Source organism: Rhopilema esculentum, unplaced genomic scaffold (assembly GCF_057945365.1).
Source record: "Rhopilema esculentum isolate cy_ngs unplaced genomic scaffold, ASM5794536v1 HiC_scaffold_36, whole genome shotgun sequence".
NCBI lineage: Eukaryota > Metazoa > Cnidaria > Scyphozoa > Rhizostomeae > Rhizostomatidae > Rhopilema > Rhopilema esculentum.
The window spans coordinates 775,966-794,603 of NW_028300847.1; the positions used below are offsets into that span (position 1 = coordinate 775,966).

The following is an 18,638-nucleotide window of genomic DNA, read 5'->3' on the forward strand; positions in this document are numbered from 1 at the left end:
CTGAGCTTTCGGGCCGGACTTGGACAAACTCCCTTGATGCGTTTTAAGGTTTGCCGGTAATTGAAGGGGCTGACCCAACATAGTTTGTTGAATGGTCTGAGGTAAGGGATTATTTCGCCCAACACTGTACTTAGCTGCAAACATACTTGGCTCGTCCGTGATTGGTGGTCGTGTTGGTGGTGAAGTGCAGTTCTCACAGGGCGGGCAGACGCCGAGAAGAGGGGATGGACATTCAGTACCTGTAAATTGAATAATAAATTTAGTAAAATTGTTAAACTTTAGTAAGAAAGCTTTGCTTAAGTTTTTAAAACATCGTTCAAAATCAGGCCTATATAAAGTAACTGCTCTTATGGCATTTTTGGCACTATGGAACTATTCTTATAGCACAAAATGACCACGCGAAACCGATGAGATTCTGCTATTCTTAATAATCAAGGCCAATTAACAATTCTAAGGCAAAAGCACAAATTTATATGACTTCACAGATTGCAAATTTAACCTACTTCACTTTAGCCATTCCCTTTTACAAATATTTCTTTTCATTACGATCTTCTACAAGACACAAGAGTTGCTTCGCGATAAGACAATGTCAAGCAATTGTTATACTTCTGAGCTCGAAGAAGCTCAGCACTTTCCTACCTTCTCTCAACTTGCAAGTGTCTGCTACAACGCGAACTTGTTCGTCGATCAACGAGCAATTGAAGATGTAAAATTCATCGATGAGACCCTTGAACTGAGTGCCAGAGCCACCGCCTGCTATCTTTGCATAAGCATCCCAGTCTTGAGTAAGAGGACCTAAAATCAGTGTTTAGAATTCAATGTCAATTGCAGATATAAACCTTCCACATAAAGGAAAACGGTGAAAGGGCTAGAAAGAAAATTTACAGAAGAAATCGAATTCTTGAGAAGAACTTCACTAGGTGAAATCCACTAAACAAAGTTGAGATAAAAATCAAAAATTTCTTTGTCAATCAAATTGGAGATGATCAAATAGTCGTCGTAAGGAGATGATCTAAGCGAACTAAGAGAATCATAGAATGATCAGAATTCATTATTCATTAGAATCATCAGAATCATAGAAAATCATAGAATCATAGAATCATTCGAGAAGAGAATCATAGAATCGTTAGAGCAATAAGAGAATCATAGAATGAAAAATAATACATTTTGTTAAAGGCTATAAATTAATCAATAAGGATATCTAAAAGGTTATCAATCTGTGCAATGCGTAACATTAGAGTTATGATTGAACACCTCCAGCTTTCCAACGAACACGACCTTTAAACAATAAGAAAAGTGAGCAAAGGCTAAAAATAATCATTGATTTCGCAAAGATCTTATGCCGCAAATTTTAACAACGCTAATGAAACCAGCTGGATGATCTAGCAATACAAGATGTACCTTGGCCGACTGTAACCTTGCTTTCTTCTGCGTTGACAAAGAATCGGACTTTTCCACTCGTAACATCGTATGATCCAGCGATGTGAATCCAAGTCTTTGAAGGTATCAATGATTCGGTCACTATGAAAAAGACTCTTTTCCCAACTGGATCGATGTGATACCAACGAATTTTTCCTTGCTCCACCTCCAGGAAGAAGTTGTCTATAACAAAATCAAATTCTTAAAAAGTCATTCATCTGGAGGGTTCTTTGTGTTAACGCAATTCCTAAATGCAAGAAAGCAAACAGCAAAATTGGACCAGTTGAGAAATATGAAAGTTAAATAACTAATACAAAATATTCTGATGCATTAAAAGTATCCACATGAAGTCAAATGCTGTTTTTAAGCAGTATTAACTATTCATAAGTGATAATGAGTTCTTTCTTTGAGACTGTAAGCAGTGCTCTTCTTTCTATGCCACGAACGTCAAAGAATGGAGCTTGGACAAAAAGAAATCAAAATTGTCAAATGTTTTACTTCAGGTAGGCCATTTGACATATATTTATTTAACCCTGTGGGTAATTCGCAGAGTTCATCTTTCATTAGAATAATACCGTTGAGCTTTGAAAATATTCCTTCAAAAAAATGAGTTAAAGGCGAAGTTTTGGTACTTCCTTAAGCAGAGGTCTTCAATTGGGAAGGCCAAGGGGATGAAATCTAAAAGTCGAAACGGGAAGGAACGATACAAACTTAAGATAAAAGTCATAGTACATGACCTAACTGACCTGCACTACTCCCACCAGCTCTAGTTGCAAATATGGTTTGTCTGTCTACACTCGACTCGATGTAAATCCAAGCAGCAACTGTAATGGCTACTGATGGCTTTGGGTTGAACTTTGAGCCATCGAAAACTATTTCTCCGCCATCTAACTTGACGGCGTAGCCACAGCTGAAGTTGCCATTGACAAAGGTAAGATTGCCATCGAGTTGGGCATCGTTGTGATAGGGACTTTCATCATAAACAATTTTGTTCAGCTCGTCAATTCGGTCGAAGCTCAGGTAGGCAACAAGGCATTCTGGGTCTGAATTCACAAAAACAAACATTGAATGAATTGAGATTTCTGTAACTTGGATATCATAAAAAAGCAAAAGTACTTTCAGTCTGATTGGTTGAAAATAGAACGATGCATATATCACAAGCCAATTAGATGATAGCTATTTCAGTCAAACCTTTGCAAGAAATTGTGATATGGTCTAAAGTGATGTCATTGCATGATTCAAATTTATTTAAATATATTGTTTTCTCAAAGTGAGAGTTTTGGAATCCACTTGTTAATGCATCCCCAAAGTGGTAGGTAGCCAAACTGCTAAAATTAAGTAGAAAAACAGCTTACATGGCCCTGGTTGCGGTCTTGGCGTTGTTTCTAGAAGAAAAATGTAAATTTTATGGGTTTTATAAAGATGGTAAGAATAGTAGATAAGACAGAAAATAAAAACATCTGTCATTGAAGATGTTTTGACAGAAGGAGTAGCTGATCCTTGAACTTTTTGATTCTTTGAAGGAGTAGCAATCCATTCCAAAATGTTAATAAGCAGAACAAACTATTGTGGAGTTGGAAGCAATCGAAGTGGCCAATGGAAAACTGAGGAAAAAGCCTTTTAACAAACTGGTAGTATATTTCGAGTATGGTTGAAATGCTGCAATTATAGAGATCCTATCCGCTATTATTCTATTTAAAAAACAAGGGAATATTTTAATGACTTTCAAACTATGTGCAAGTTGGAATTGAACTATAATTATTTGAATAACAGAACAGCTGGCTGGAAGTTTAGAAAGAAATACATTGCGAGCACATTAGACTATTGTTGTGGATGAGCACATTAGACTATTGGCCATCATTGTATATACTTATTAGAGCAAAACGTGGCGGTGATCGTGCAAACATAAGCTAGGACTGGGAGCGGAGTGATAATGACATATGCACCATCAGATAGGTGCACCTTTGATAAACAAAAGCAAGAAAATCTGAGGGTTGTGTTATATCGTACTTGGTGGTGTGGTTGTAGAAGGGGGGCAAGGCTGTTTATTACAAATTCGGCTTTCAATCTCTTGTTCAAAATGGGAGCACGTCCTGAACCGCTCTTGATATCCTCCTCCGCAGGAAAGCGAGCATTTCGACCACTTTGACCACTCGGTGCATTCTGCAGTGATGGAGGATATCAAGAGATTAGCAAGGAAGCTTTCACAGATTCGAGGCTGCTAGCGAAAAGAATATAAATAGTATGTTTTGCCGATAAATGATCTGAAAACAACTCGAAAGTTTACGAAACAAGAAATAACGCGGATGACTAAAACTTTCGAAAGAGAGCACGATTCTGCGATCTCATCAGATTGTTGATAGAAATAGTATTGAGATGATTGGTCTAGTCATGTGGGGTGAATTCTTGAAGCGTTGTAGTACAATTTGCGTATTTTGCTAACTAGACAATGCTTTTGCTGCCACGATGTATTACTGTTCATATCAACCCTCCCATTAAATGGAGCAAAATATCAAACGTTCAAACGGTTTACAAACGTTCTCTGAAATCAATTTTGCTAAAATGTTTAGTTCATCGCTTACTTTTGGATTTTCCGACGCGTTCGAAATCGGTTATCAATTATCTTGCTTTGTTGGCTTCCCAACCAAGAGGTGCTTGAACAAACAACTGCGCATTATAAAAGTTACCAAATCGAAAATAAATTATTGCATAAAAATGTTGTAAATTACTGAGACTTCACTCACCGGGAAGAGGGGTCGTCGTAGGTACAGTGGTTATATTTGGTGTTGAAGCAGTAGTGGTCACATTTGGGGTAGAAGGCGTGGTTGGCGGCGGAGTCGTAGTTGATGGCGGCGTCGAAGGAGCAGTTGTTGGTGTGGTGGCATTTCCTAATAGGTAAGTTCAAGTTAGTAAGCAGGCAGTAGAGCTCACGGGGCCTTGGATAGCTTTGTAATATTGAAAATAAATCGGATTGAATGGTTACAAACAGTGCTTCGGCATTTTTAGTAGGCTTAATGTGTTTTGCGTTTGTATTTAGTGTTTTGCGAAAGATTTAGTGATAGCCAAAGCAATATTCAATGTGTTAAGTTTCTCTTTTACACGCTAAGCTTAAAAATAACTCACCGGGGCAAGGCAATGTGTTACAAGGTCTTGCTTGCAGCTCGTCGTGTTCATGGGTGCTGTTTTTGCAATGCCTTATTCTTGATTGCAGCCCGTTGCATGTAGCGGAGCATTCAGACCAATTTGACCAAACTGAGCAAACTAAAAGAGCAGAAGACGAAAATAGATATATAAATGTGATGATAGAAAACGCTTACTGCAATGAGCAACAGAACTTGCTTTATCATAAAATGCAACAATTGTTATCAAATACTTCAGCCGAGAAAAATGCAGTAAAAATTGGACAAACCTGTTGGAGAGGGTGTGGGTGTCGTTGGAGGCGAAGTCGTAGTTATGCACGGGAATGTGTTACAAGAAACACTATCTTCCTCTACCTTGCCATCACAGGTCCTCCATCTTTCTGAAAAACCGCCCCCGCATGACTTAGAACATGCTGTGAAGGCGGACCATTCACCACATACTAAAAAATAAGTGAGCAGCCGTTAAATACATTATAGATGAGAGAGCCAGGACAATAGTAGTCATGATTACACTCGGAAATGATGGTTCTTTAAAATAGTCTTATAGAGGGAAATAAAACTTAAAAAATGACAAGCGTCACAAAGATTAACATTCTACATTGAATCATATATGAGCGAAAAAGCAAGAAATATTTTCATTTCCTCGTTTGTTAATACAGGCCACAATACCAACATGATTATCGAATCCACTTTAATATAACACACAATCACGGTCAATTGTTTCAAAACAATTGCGTCAACATTCCATGTCAAATTTTTTGGAAAATGTTAGTTTCCTAAATTATGAGGAACGGAGAAGCAAAAGAAAAAGTGTTCGAGAAGAAAAATTAAAAATATAAGAACACGACTCAAGCCGTGTTTCAAGTGAATTTAACAAGCATTGTACATCTTAGATCAAATATCTGTCGAATGACGCTTGGACACTGTAGGGAAAACCATGAACGTGTGACGTGACATAATCAGGATACTGAAAAATCATAGCCGGTCTATTTCGTTCTAGTGAAAAGAACATGCGTAGAACGCACCTCTATCGCACTGCTTAGCATTACAAGTCTCGATTTCAGGCTGGTAAAACTTGATTCCATCCTCGCTGTGACATTCCTTCACACGCATTCTGTCACCACCGTTGCAGGTCGCAGAACACTCAGTCCAGGCTCCCCATTCATTGCACTTTATTTCTGCAAAATTGTTTCAGTTAATAGAAATGAGACAAAGAAAACGTGTTTTACTCAAGCCAAATAATTAAAAAGGCCTTAGTAGGCTTCCAAGTGATGTATTGACTTAGCAAAGAATTTTCAAAAGAGAACCCAGCCCAGTTACACGATGGCAGCTTTAATAGAACATTGAAAATAGACTATTCCGTATAAAACAAAAGGAAGTCAGCAAGTAAAGAGATTGAATGAACAAGCTGTGGCAAGCATCACGTACTTGGTTGACAAGGCTGCGTGTTGCACTCTTGCACTTCGCCTTCGCTAAACTTTGTCGTTTTGCCATGGCTATCTATCGAGCAGTTTCTTACACGATGCTGTGATCCTCCTCCGCAAGTTTTTGTGCATTCAGACCATTTTCCCCATATTCCGCAAACTATTAAAATAAAATTGACGAACATATAGAATTTCATTTCTATTCAAAATCTATTCAAAGAACAGTAATAATTGCTCCCAGAAAGCAAAAGCAGCCTACAAGCAGAATCAAACGAACTGAATTTGGAGCACCAAAGGTTTTCCCATTCTTTAATAATTATTCATATTCCTATGGATGGCTATTTCTATTTTATTTTATCATATACTGATTGCTGCTCTTTGCACCAGTAGACCTCTTTCACATGCCTATCGCATCACGTGTTAAGATAAAAAAGTCCTATATCCTGTCTTGTTTTGACTAAATGTCATATTGATAATCTCATATTGCGGAAAGTCATAAAAAGCATTACAGTACGCTCCCACCTGGCGGACAGTCTTGGGTGTTGCACACGCGGTGGTCATAATACGTCATATTGTCTCCATTGTCCAATTTGCAATTTGTGTATCTGTATTGCGTCCCTTCCCCACATGACTTTGTGCAGGCCGTCCAAGCTGACCATTGATTACAATCTAAAAGGATTTACATGCTTCAATGTCACTACTGCAACTGGCACATACCTTACTGGCACATACCTTATTACTTATCCCTAGGGGCGAGACTTGGTACTTTACTTCTCGTTTCGGAGGTGTTCGCAGAAAGTTCTCTAAAAGAGTCTTGATTTTGTCTAACGACCGACGATTCAAACAATTGTTTGGCCTTAGAAAATAATCAAATCCTTTGAGAAAACAAATGCCGAGTAAATCGTTGGGCAAACATCTCGATACTTGCGCGACGAAAAAACCTTTCAGCCTTTCGGCAGAGGGGCCTTAATCTCTTAACAATATCAAGACTATTCAACCAGCTTAACTTTACAACATGCAATGAAATCTAAACAAGGTTAAGGGCAAAACAGCTAGAGCATTTTGAGATTAGCTTTCATTTCTTACCTGGCGGACAAGGGTCAGGATTGCAAACTCTTTGCTCGTAGAATACTCTTGAGAACGATCTGATGCCGTCAGTCAGGCTGCAGTTTCTGTATCTAGCTTGACTACCTTTACCGCAACTTTTGCTGCATTCTGACCACGCAGTCCATGGTTTGCAATCTATATAAGCAGAAAATAGAATAAAAGACAAACCAACATCTTATCGGTAAGTATCCGCATGGCTTTAGCGGAAAACTATGAAGAGAGCATGGAGTAATGACGTCACAATGAATGATGGAAACAGGAGAAATTTTGCAAGTTAAGGATGCAAAAAGGAACTATTAAGTTTCTTAGACTATTAGGATGGAGAGGTAGGTCGCTAGCCTCAATTGGACACAAGACTGATTACAAATGGCTAATTGTGTTGATCAGCTATACATCTCACGTAAATGGCGCACGGCAAAGAGGTTCTGTACACTTTACGATTACAAAAGCCACCTACCAGCGGGGCAGTCTGCCATGTAACATTGCTTCCGATCAATAAAAACTTTAATTTCCCCATTCATACTGCAATTTCTAAATCGCTGCTGGAATCCATAACCGCAAGTGGCAGAGCATTCACTCCATTGGGTCCAGTTTCCACATTCTAAAAAAATTCACAGATTTAAGTGGTGTTCTTCTCGTGGAAACATAAGTTAGATATAAAAATTATATAGTAGCAAAATCTACCTTCACCTGCGATAACGCAAGTTTTCAGCTATATACAATTAAGAGATCTTTTGCATATGTTTCTACAAAATTTGTGTGTTGATAGGAGCTGCCACTCACCCATAGAACAGGCGTTCGTATTGCATGGCTGAGTTTCATACTCGACTTCATTGACAAGGACGGCCTTTGTGCAGTTTCTATATCTGTACTTTTGTCCCCCACCGCAAGTCTTGTCACAATTCGTCCATTCTGACCAAGTTCCGCATCCTGTTCACAAGATATAGAAGGGTTGAATCTTTTGCTACTCTCTTTGTACACTACCCTATCAAAAATATTGCACGACCTCGAAGGAGGAAAAATGGCGTATAAAAGATCGAAAGATGTTGTTATGCAAATTAATTGTTTTCTTAAGTGACGAATTGGAATGGGTCGGACGTGAAACGGCCATCAATTAAAACTTCAAGCTATTTCGAGCACTTTCTTAAAAATTAACATCAAATAACGTTTTTTAACATTTTTGAATTCCAATATCTTGCTCGGCATCAATTTTCATGTCTTTCATTTTATAGCGACTTACCTCTCATTTGACAAATTCCCTCCCGTGGGCATGGTCTACATCTTGAGATTTTTTGCGTAATTTAAATATTTCTAATTAAACTTTCTAGTTAGAAATTTTCAACAAAATTTTGAAATTTTTCCCGCCAAAATTTGCTATAAAATACGCTCTATTCACCCAATTCGTTTATTCAAATGTCTTTGATTGTCAAAAAGTTGACCAAAAATGTCGCCATTTTGAACAAAGTGGTGCAGTACTTTTGATACCCTAGTGTACATTCATTTACGTAATAATGCAATTGCAAAGAATAAGTCAACCTCATGGGCAGGCAACTTCAACGGATTTAGGTATGATCAAAGAGTTAAGCAGTGTTTGAAAAAACTTTGTCCACATGATTACAGAGGATGAAGGAAATTACCGATGGTAGCAGGAGTTACGGTTGGGGAAGGTGCTGTGGTCTTTGGTGACTTGGTTGTTTCTTTGGTGGTCGGTTGTCTAGTGGAGTAGGTTGTTGTTGACGGTTGTGTTGTTGTAGGAGGTTGTGTTGTTGTAGGTGGCGCTGTTGTGGAAGGCGGTGCTGTTGTTGTAGGTGGCGCTGTTGTTGTAGGTGGCGCTGTTGTGGTAGGTGGCGCTGTTGTTGTAGGTGGCGCTGTTGTTGTAGGCGGCGCAGTGCTTGTGGATGGAGCTGTTGTCGCTGGAGGTTTGGTTGTTACCAGGCTTCCTGTTGTGCTTTTTGCTGTAGTTAAAGGAGTCTGCGTTGTATATGCGGTACTTGCAGTTGTGTATGGGGCTGTTGTTGTTGTGAGCGCTGGACATGGGTAATATGGGCACCCTGTAAAAACAGACTTATTAGCGAAAGATCGAGAACATACATTGGAAGTTATCCTAATGGGAAGTCTTCGTGTGCTTTGGTCGTATAAGGAAACTTGAGAAGAAGAATATGAGTAGGACACACATTCTTAATAACGATGAAGAAAAAAATGAATTAATAGCCATTGGAGTACAATTTGATGTCAGAAACAGGACTCTGATGACACAGACATACCTGCGCAGTATCCCCATAATCGATCTTTATCAAAATTGAGGGTAGTTCCACACCAGTATACTTGTCCGGGGTTCATAATGCAGGAGTAGTACGGCTGCCCGTTGTAAATGAAAGGAAATGAGCAGCAACCGTTGTTGCCAGTGCCACCATTAGAAGGCACTGTGCACGTAGTGTTTTGTCCTGAAATAGTAAAGGCTGCTATCAATATTGCTTCGGTGTTTACATTTCTTACTTTAATATTGCAACAGATTTAAGAACACATTACAAAATGCCGATCAAACACATGGGATCGATAGCTGTATTAAACATTGTACATAAAGAGAACTCAGAAGAATTCAGCCATTATTTTTTTCTATGTCAGGAACTTGCTACGGATTTAACTATTAACGCAAGACCGTGATTAATTAAACAAGAAACATTGTCAGCAGAAACAAGCTGATTTTTGTCGACACACGAGTTATAATAACATATACACAACATTTTATTATTTGTCTTTTCAGCTTCAATCTAATACCTTTCCCTGAATGCTTAGGAATTTTAAATCGGTGGGATGATTGTAAATTGATGCAAAGCTCATAAATTGACGGCTCCTTCGTTTTTTGAGGAAGACCATAGCATTTAAAAGAATGACTAAACGATATGATTGACGCCATACTACATGAATGTCAGCATTTGATTCATAAGATGAATACGAATCAATGAATACCTTTGCATCTGATTTGACAGTTTTTCTTTAGCCATTCCTCGCCACACCTTGACAAAGGATACTCTACACAGCGTGAATCATCGGCTTGTGCTACGCCTGGTAAGAAATGCACCTTTACGTTAAAAAACATCACAATCTCAAAAAACCTTCAAGTTTCCTGACTTACTACTTTCTAACATTGATTGAACTAATTTACTTGGCAATACGGAATAAAAAATGCTATCCAAGTTGAAGGCAATGCTTGTAGCAACGCATATTTTGCCAGTTAAGAAGAATGTTAAATTCTGGTTACTTAGACAGATGATGCAAAGATGGATCATACTTCAAGCATCAATCAATAATCAAATGTTGGCAAAAAACGCACCTGCTTGGCTGTTCTGGATTTGCTGTTGCGTAGCAGATCCGGCTTGTGGTTGCTCCGGTTTCGATTCTGCCACAACTGGTCTTGCTACGGATGGGGCTGGCTTTGATTCGCTTGGTCTTGTTTGAGCTGCAGACGGCAAGGTAGAGGTTCCAGGCTGACTTTGCTGTGCCATTGGCTTGGTTAGGGTCACCGAAGCTAGTTGGTGATTTTCTTTTGAAGAACTGGAGCTGGCCTGTTTCGGTTGATTCAACAAAATCAAGTCAATTGGGTAGTTTTTGGCTGATGGAACCTTCTGTGGTGCGGGGGGTGGCGATGGTGCAACAACTGGAACAGATGCTGGTGCAGCAACTGGAACATATGCCGGTGCAGCAACTGGAACATATGCTGGTGCAGCAACTGAAACAGGTGCTGGGGCTGAAGCCAGTGCTGGGGCTGGCGCTGGTGCAATAGCTGGCGCCGGTGCCGGGGCTGGCGCCTGTGCAACAACTGCTTGAGCTGGCTTGGGAGTCAGGGGTGCCGTCAGAGGGCGCTTCTCCAGCTTTAAATCAAGTGTGTCAGTTACAGGTGCTAGCTCTGGTTTCTGCTTAGGCAATTTATCTTGCTGCGCTGCGTTGGTTGTGTCATATATATTCTGTGGAGGAGGGAAAAGGTACTGAACTTTCGAAGTTCCCGTTTTGATATCGTTGTTTGTCTTATTTGTGCTAGGCACGGCCGCGTTCTGGTAGTAAGCAGTGGCTTGTGGATACGATGGCAGCTGGCCTATCGGATATGTGGCTTGCACTTGGGAAGTTGATAAGTACCCATCCTTGTTCTGATTTCCCGTTACGGAAACCTTATACTGCGAAGGCTGCGCATTCGGCGGCATTGAGAGGCCAGCCACGACAGATGATCCAGCTGGCTGTGGAGTGTTTGAGGTATTGTTAACTGAACCTTGGGCTGCCTTCCGTGTTGGTGGGTATCTACTCACTCCATACCACGTGTCATTTTCGTGAGTCAAAATGGCATTGTCAGTCACGTGTTTATGCGCACCCTCTAAAATGAAAAGGTTATTTTAAAGTTTGCGTGCTTGCCTTTTAAACTTTTTGAAAAATAGAAAAAGGTGAATGAATGAAAGAATGAACGAATGAACAAATAAATGAATAAATAACCAAATGAATAAATGAACGAATGAATGAAGGAATAACATAGACGTTGCATTTTCTTAATAGTTCTGGTATAGCAAGGAACAGTGGAAATATACTGAGGTACTTTTTGTCAGACACTTTTCAGAGTATAAACATCGGATAGTGGTTGAATGTAAGATGAAAATTTGTATCCAGATGCGGACCAAAAGTGACGTGGGAAGAAGAAATAGCCTCTCACCTAGTTGGAGGTCCAAGAGAGAAAACGATATCTTAAAAAAATACCTTATATAATATCTACATTTGTGACTTAACTAAAAAGAGAATATTTCGAAGCTTCTACCAACACACTTTCAAAATCTTATTAGACTCGTTTTACCTGGATGGGGCTCGTTCAGCGGCAAATTCTGTTTGGTAACAGTTGATTTCTTGTATCCATCTTGATCCGGATAGCCAGCAGGCATTTCGAATGGATTGACACCTAGCTTCGAATTCCCTGCCTGGTTCAGGCCCGCCGTTGTTTCGTATGATTTCGCCTCCTCGACCATACTGTCAGCAATAGGACGGTTATCTACGTATTCAGCACTCGGTCGTTGTACCTCGCTTTGATCTAAAAATCCTTGCTGTACTTGCATTGCCTCCTTTCCATTTCCATACTGGTCCGCCCCTCTTGAGGCTTCTTCATTTCCTTGGTAACCATTGAAGAGCCCAGTTGAAGCATCGCTGTTCGCACTCTGATAAAACCTGTTATCTTGCTCAGCATTTTGGTCTTCAAACGATAATCTTGAAACTTCAGCTGAACCAGGATTATAAAACGCATTTTGTGGCATAATTTCTTGGCGCTTATTCAACTTTCGTATATCTCTTTTTGCAAATTTTCTTGGCTTAGCTGATAATAAAAAAATTCTACCATAAGTTCTCCCAGAGAAAAATTTACCGGAAGTAACAGTGGGAGTAAATGCATGGAAGTCATGATATGCAGCAAACCCATAAAGGCAAAAACAATGAAAAATTCAGCGTCGTTTATTAATTATGCCTTCAATCAGGCAAGTACGCGAAAGGTCTTAGCAGGCTTACAAGCAAAATATAGAAAGTGCAGCAATGAGTCCAGATGTCATTGCATATGACGTAGATCTAGTCACAGAAAACTAATTGTTAAAGAGAAAATTTAGAACAAAAATACTTACATAACCCATAGCCTAAAAGCAAAGTTGCAATGAACAATGTTGCAACATATGACAGGGGTGCCATGTTTCTTTATGGCTGGTTTTTGCTACTTGCTTTTGTCGACGTCACCCTGCAAGAAATCAAAACAAAAAGTCAATTGGAGAAAGCTATGGCTTTCAGGTAAGAAAATGCTGTATACCAATTTTAATATAATACCAAGCACAATGAGAAAGGTGGGTCGCAGGTGTGATGCATTCCCTGCACTGGTACTTTGACGTTCTAGGTCAGACAGAAGAACGCGTTACGTAATCAGCTGTAATTTACTGTACATGCCATAAAATTTCTCTCTTCACATTAAGAAATTTATAGAATACACAGGAGCGCAGTGGTTGGGAGAGCACTAAATTTCGAGAAATTCGGAAATTTCCCAGTTTTGTCGGAATTTTTGCAAAATTTCCTTTTCTCCCCCTTTACCTTTTCTCTCACAACGTCACTTGGTTTCACTAGCTATCAAACTGAAATAGGTCCAATGTATTACCACAAAACCTGTTAAGTCTTGGCAATCAGAAAGGGCAGTCCTGGGTTCTTCACAACTATTCCTCTGTCTTAGAAACAAAATAAAAAACCCTTCCTCAAATAGATTTGGTGGCAAAAGTGGAAAAATGCTGCTTTCGATAGTTGAAAAATTTTCAAAGCGCCTTCAGCGGATTCAATTTTTCATTTGAATTATTAAAAAAACAAAGCCGAATTTATTTTGAACTATTTATATTTAAAATCTTTAATCCATTCTATCAGATATGGAAGGATGGGTGTTAAAGGAGAAACAAGACCTCTTTGGTATACAGCAATTTTTCTAGTGCAGAAAGTTCAAATGAGCAAAAATGCAACTTTCTATCATTACGGCGAATATTAAGCTCCAGCCTTTCTCCATGTGCATAAACCTTACTGTTTTTCGACACATAGATCTACTGTGCTTTATTCCTAACTTTTTTATGGAAATGGCAATGACTGACAATGTCTTTATCGGGTATTGCATTATCATGTACACGAAGGCAGCTTCTTCAAGTGCCGTTTATAATAACAACAAGCGCTACATATGTGTTACATACACGTTTGATCGAATCCTAATATATAAACATATATTGTACATCGGGTTCCTTTCACTACAAAGCTACCTAACGAAACTATGACTGGGTACGCCGAGCTGATAAATGAATCTTGTTCCCCTAAGCAGTAATTATGAGTACTGTGCTAAAAACCCTTTGCAAGGCCATACGCAGAGTAAACAATATCCAAGAAAGGCAGGAAAAGTCTGACAGAAAGCAGTTGCCTAATGAATGCATTATATTCTCAGACCCTTTTTGCATAAGGAATTACAGCAAAAACGCTACAAACACGAAAAAAGCTACTTTGAAAAAACTTACCTTTTCAATCCAATGAACAGATAACCATCATAAACGAAGATAAATTTCTCCCTTCAAAAATGTAAATATCAATTCAGGTTAATTGAAGACGCTTTAATTGTGGAGAAAAAAATGAAGTTCGATGAACAATGAATTAGTGCTGAGAACGAGATGAATAGAAAGGATTGATCGATCAAGTAAAGGTACCCACTGGTCACTTGTAAAAGATCAATGAATGTTCAAAAGATCTCCAGACACCACTGCCTTCTACCAGGGGGAACGATATTGAATGTAACGCGACAGGTTCCTACGCAGCGGCTTTCAAAAAGAGGTCTCCGAAGCGGCCATTACTACACGGATGTCGCAGTGATCCTCTGCAAACATTAACTTATACTTTGTACAGGACAAAAAATGAAAGAAATAATTTGCTGATTTGTGTTTACATTCAAGGAGCGATGCCTTTAGCTGATTTGCAACAGCAGTAGCAAATTCACTACCGATATAGTAGTATCCATTCTTATCTTGTTAAATGGGAAAAGCCTCAGGTTGCAGTTTATTGCTAATGTTTTTGTAATATCACCTCTTATGTGTCCGGTTATAATAAAATTGGGATCCATATAAAGTCATTGAATAATTAGGTTTAAAAAAGTTAAAAATAAAGGGATACTTTTTCTACCTTATAACTACAACATAGGTCACTTCGATCTACATTTCGCTACCATTTGAAATGTTTTATTGAATGTTGCTACAGAAATGTTCAATTAGCAATATGTAAAATATTTTAAAGGTGTATGGCTTGCAAGGCTCAGTCCAGCTTTATTAGAGCAGCGCTTGATTAAAAAGTTGAAGATGAACCAATAATTAAATAATTAGATCACCCCGTGATATTTATTGTTTGGTGGTTGAGATCATAGGGATGACTAGCTCTGACAATGGAGTCACCAAAAACAACGATCAAAGTTATAAAGACCACGGGACCTTATGAATGTGTTAAGCAGAGGCATAGCTCCTTCCCCGAGGAATTGCAGGTGGGATACGCAACTGTACTAACATCTATGCATCTACCGTGGCATCATTTTACTTTAGAGGTAAACTTCATACCGGGTTTCTATAGCAACAGACTCATTCAAGAGCTGCAATGATAAAGATTGTGATATGAGGTCGGAGCAAGTCAAAAGAAAAACGCAAAGCCCTGGATTCAATTCTGTTTCTTTAGATCTTCACCAGAGGGTACTTTCAACCAAGTCAGTGGCGAACAAAAATTTATCGGGTTTGTATATTTAAGCAAAAGTAAGCAGAAGAAGGTTTGTAGATTTTTAGAAATAATACCTAGAAATAACAGGGAAAAGAGCAGAGATTTAAATCCAAAAATAATATCGGCAACTGCAAGGCGTACGATAGACTTCTACCGGATCTTCCTGGATGGTAAAATGTCTAGATTAGGGCCAATAATATGCTTTCTCGTTGCAGTGCCTCAGGTCCCATTGTCTTTCAAGCCGTTTTATCAAAAGCGTTCATTGCATACTTTCACTTTATTTAGCAAAATCAACCAAATCAAAAAAAAGCAAGAACTCTTTTCTGGAACGACGCTTTTAACGGCTTGCCCAATTTTTATCATTATGGGCATCACCAATAATATTAATGAAGATTTCAGTTTACCAGTCTCTTACATATTTCTCAATGGCTTCAAGGCAGATGTTTGGATAGCCTCGAGTTCAACACTTCATCTTAATATCATATGTGACCATGTTTATCACTGACATTACTCAGTTTATGATGATGTCATCAACATCAATGCTTCATTTATTGATTTACCTCATTTATTCGATAATAACAATAATAATAATTATGATTAAAGTGCATAATTATAATACAATATTCTATACAGTTTACAACTTAAAACCTATTACATAACATCATAAGCTACTTTTAATAAATGAGTCTTTAACGACGATTTAAAATTATCAAAATTGTCAACAGAACGAATTTCAAACGGAAGAAGGTTCCAAAGACTAGCTGCAGCATAGGCAAAAGTTCTAGCAGTTAAGCTGAATTCACACTGGACGCGTCACGGCGCGGCGCGTCACTGAGCGTCATCGAGCGTCGCGTCATGTACTTCTTCATGCTATTCACACACGATGCGTCATCGAGCGGCGCGTTTTCTGTTTTCCAATGCTGTTCACAGCAAACTTGCAAAATTATTGACAAGTTGTACTGTATTCCTTGCATTGCAAAGTCAAGCTGGACATTTAAGTTTGCTGCAGAAACGAATGAAACGGTAATCTGAAGCTAAAATATCAAAAACAGCATCTTGGCCAAAAAATGAGGTATTCTAAGTCTCGTGCGGTTTCGTCGACATTTCGGTTCGAGAGGTTGGCCAATGTTTTGACAGGAAGACGATTCTCTTCAAGCATTCATTATAGAACCGAAATTTTTATTGATATTAAAGATTTGGAAGGTGTACTACAATTAGCAAAACGTTTGGCTTTACGGATTCATGGGGTTTCCCTTCCTGCCAAAATTCGAGGGAAAATTAAACAGCTTATTTTTATCAACACTCCCCAAAATTTCCATGTATTAAATCCCTCGGAAGTAAACCTTTGGAAGGTATTGAAAGCTTAACGGGGAGTGATTGAAATATTTTTTTACCAAAACGGAACATACAATGACTCAATATCATTGTTGAATTGAACATCGACGAGGCAACTTTATATCATCGAAAAGACTCTAAACACGAATAACACTGTTACTTATCATAAACTAATAAATGTGATTTATTTTTGTCACTTTCAGAATTTAGCCCCCCGATGCTTTAATCAGAGAGACTCATCATAATATACTTCACCGTACAAGCAATACAGTTTTATAATGGCCTATTTCAGAAGCTCCTTGTTTACGTTTCTGGCTGTCATGTCGTCTGGCTCCTTGTTTATTCTCTAGGTTTTCTATTGTTCTGAAGCGTCTAAATAAATTTAACTTTGACGCTCGGTGACGCGTGGCTGAAAAAACGCGCTGCGTGCGCATAGCTGCCGAAAATGCTAACCATATTTGGTCAGCGTCATGACGCGCCGCGCCGTGACGCGTCCAGTGTGAATTCAGCTTTAATGTTCTGTTCTTTAAACTAGGAACTTTAACAGCAGCGCATTACTCGATCTGAGAATTATGTGGGGCACATACCTCTCCACCATGTCCCGTAAATACACAGGTGCATTTCCTATCAAGCATTTGAAGGTAAGCAGGATAATTTTAAACCATATGCGTTGTTTGACTGGAAGCCAGTGCAGATCAAATAAGGCTGTACTTATATGGCCAAATTTAGGTAGTAGCAACACAACACGAGCAGCAGCATTTTGGACACGCTGCAGTCGCTCAATAAGATGCTTTGGCGTGCCATAAAACAGAGAGTTACAGTAATCCAAGTTGCTAGTGATGAATGCATGAACAACAACAACAGTTGATCATGAGACGGTTAGCCAACATCCATTTCCTAACACCAGAAACACACATCTCCATGGCCTTAATAGACTCTCTCTCGGAAGCAGGCTCTGGTTTGAACCATATGTATAGCTGGTGATCGTCCACATTGCCATGAATATTTGGAAGGTGTTGACTAATGACATCATATAAAGAACTGATTTAAATAACAAACAGTACAGGCCCTAAACAGCTTCCCTGAGGTACCCCGCAGAAATTCAATTATATACCGCTTTTGTTTATAAGCCGTTCTCGATTATAAGCCGCAGAAAATTGGGTTCATAAAAAAATCTAAGCCGCCCTTAATTATAAGCCGCGCCCACAAAACGATGTAGAGATACTTGGTTTAAAATGAAGGACGCGAAATCTGATAAAAACTTGATTGTGTACTTAAGCCAATAAATAGATATTATAAGTTCAACCGACAATATCGTCCAGTATGGGATCATCAATAGCGCCCAGAAGTATTTCTTCCTCATCTTCCACATAATCATCCTCAGCTTTAAGGGAGCAGGAAAGCGTGGCAGGACTTGGGTAGAAAAATGTCAGCCTTCCTCGTTTATAAGCTGCCCTCGTTTACAAGCCGTCCTGGTTTATAAGCTATCTTTGTTTATAAGCCGTTCTCGTTTATAAGCCGCCCTCGTTTATCAGCTGCCCTATTTTATAGCCGCCCTTGTTTATAAGCCGCCCTCGTTTATAAGCCGCCCTCGTTTAAAAGCTGCCCTATTTTATAGCCGCCCTTGTTTATAAGCTGCCCTATTTTATAAGCCGCCCTCGTTTATAAGCTGACCTATTTTATAAGCTGTCCTCGTTTATAAGCCGCCCTCGTTTGTAAGCCGCCCTCGTTTGTAAGCCGCCCTTTATTAGAAACCGCAGCAAAACGTGCCAAAAATAATTATTAGTCATAATCGAGCAAATACGGAATGCCTTTGAGTTTCTCTTGTGTAATTAAGAGGTAGTAATTGCAAAATATATGGTTAGAAACTTAAGTATCTGTCATTTTTCTAGCTAACACCATGCTAAAGAAGCAATTTTACGATGAGAAATCA

General features: G+C 39.0%; 1 protein-coding gene across 3 annotated transcripts in view; it reads right to left on the reverse strand.

Annotated features, from left to right (window-relative positions):
• The window catches only part of LOC135688255 (uncharacterized), a 43,301-nt gene extending 28,858 nt beyond the window's left edge, over positions 1–14,443 (reverse strand). Inside the window, exons 1-22 of one of the 3 annotated variants that reach the window (XM_065205029.2) lie at positions 14,137–14,442; positions 12,733–12,842; positions 11,925–12,434; positions 10,425–11,456; positions 10,061–10,156; positions 9,355–9,534; positions 8,728–9,141; positions 7,874–8,020; positions 7,548–7,691; positions 7,070–7,225; positions 6,506–6,652; positions 5,988–6,143; positions 5,585–5,737; positions 4,829–4,999; positions 4,543–4,680; positions 4,164–4,307; positions 3,430–3,582; positions 2,775–2,804; positions 2,166–2,462; positions 1,402–1,602; positions 640–795; positions 147–239 (exon numbers count right to left, since the gene is read on the reverse strand). In XM_065205029.2, coding sequence (XP_065061101.2) covers positions 147–239; positions 640–795; positions 1,402–1,602; positions 2,166–2,462; positions 2,775–2,804; positions 3,430–3,582; positions 4,164–4,307; positions 4,543–4,680; positions 4,829–4,999; positions 5,585–5,737; positions 5,988–6,143; positions 6,506–6,652; positions 7,070–7,225; positions 7,548–7,691; positions 7,874–8,020; positions 8,728–9,141; positions 9,355–9,534; positions 10,061–10,156; positions 10,425–11,456; positions 11,925–12,434; positions 12,733–12,796 — 4,582 coding nt within the window. In that variant the 5' untranslated portion in view covers positions 12,797–12,842; positions 14,137–14,442. Of the gene's footprint in view, positions 1–146; positions 240–639; positions 796–1,401; positions 1,603–2,165; positions 2,463–2,774; positions 2,805–3,429; positions 3,583–4,163; positions 4,308–4,542; positions 4,681–4,828; positions 5,000–5,584; positions 5,738–5,987; positions 6,144–6,505; positions 6,653–7,069; positions 7,226–7,547; positions 7,692–7,873; positions 8,021–8,727; positions 9,142–9,354; positions 9,535–10,060; positions 10,157–10,424; positions 11,457–11,924; positions 12,435–12,732; positions 12,843–14,136 lie in introns of all 3 variants that reach the window. The other 2 variants (XM_065205031.2, XM_065205030.2) reach the window with 2 other exon arrangements.
• Positions 14,444–18,638: the final 4,195 nt, after the last annotated feature.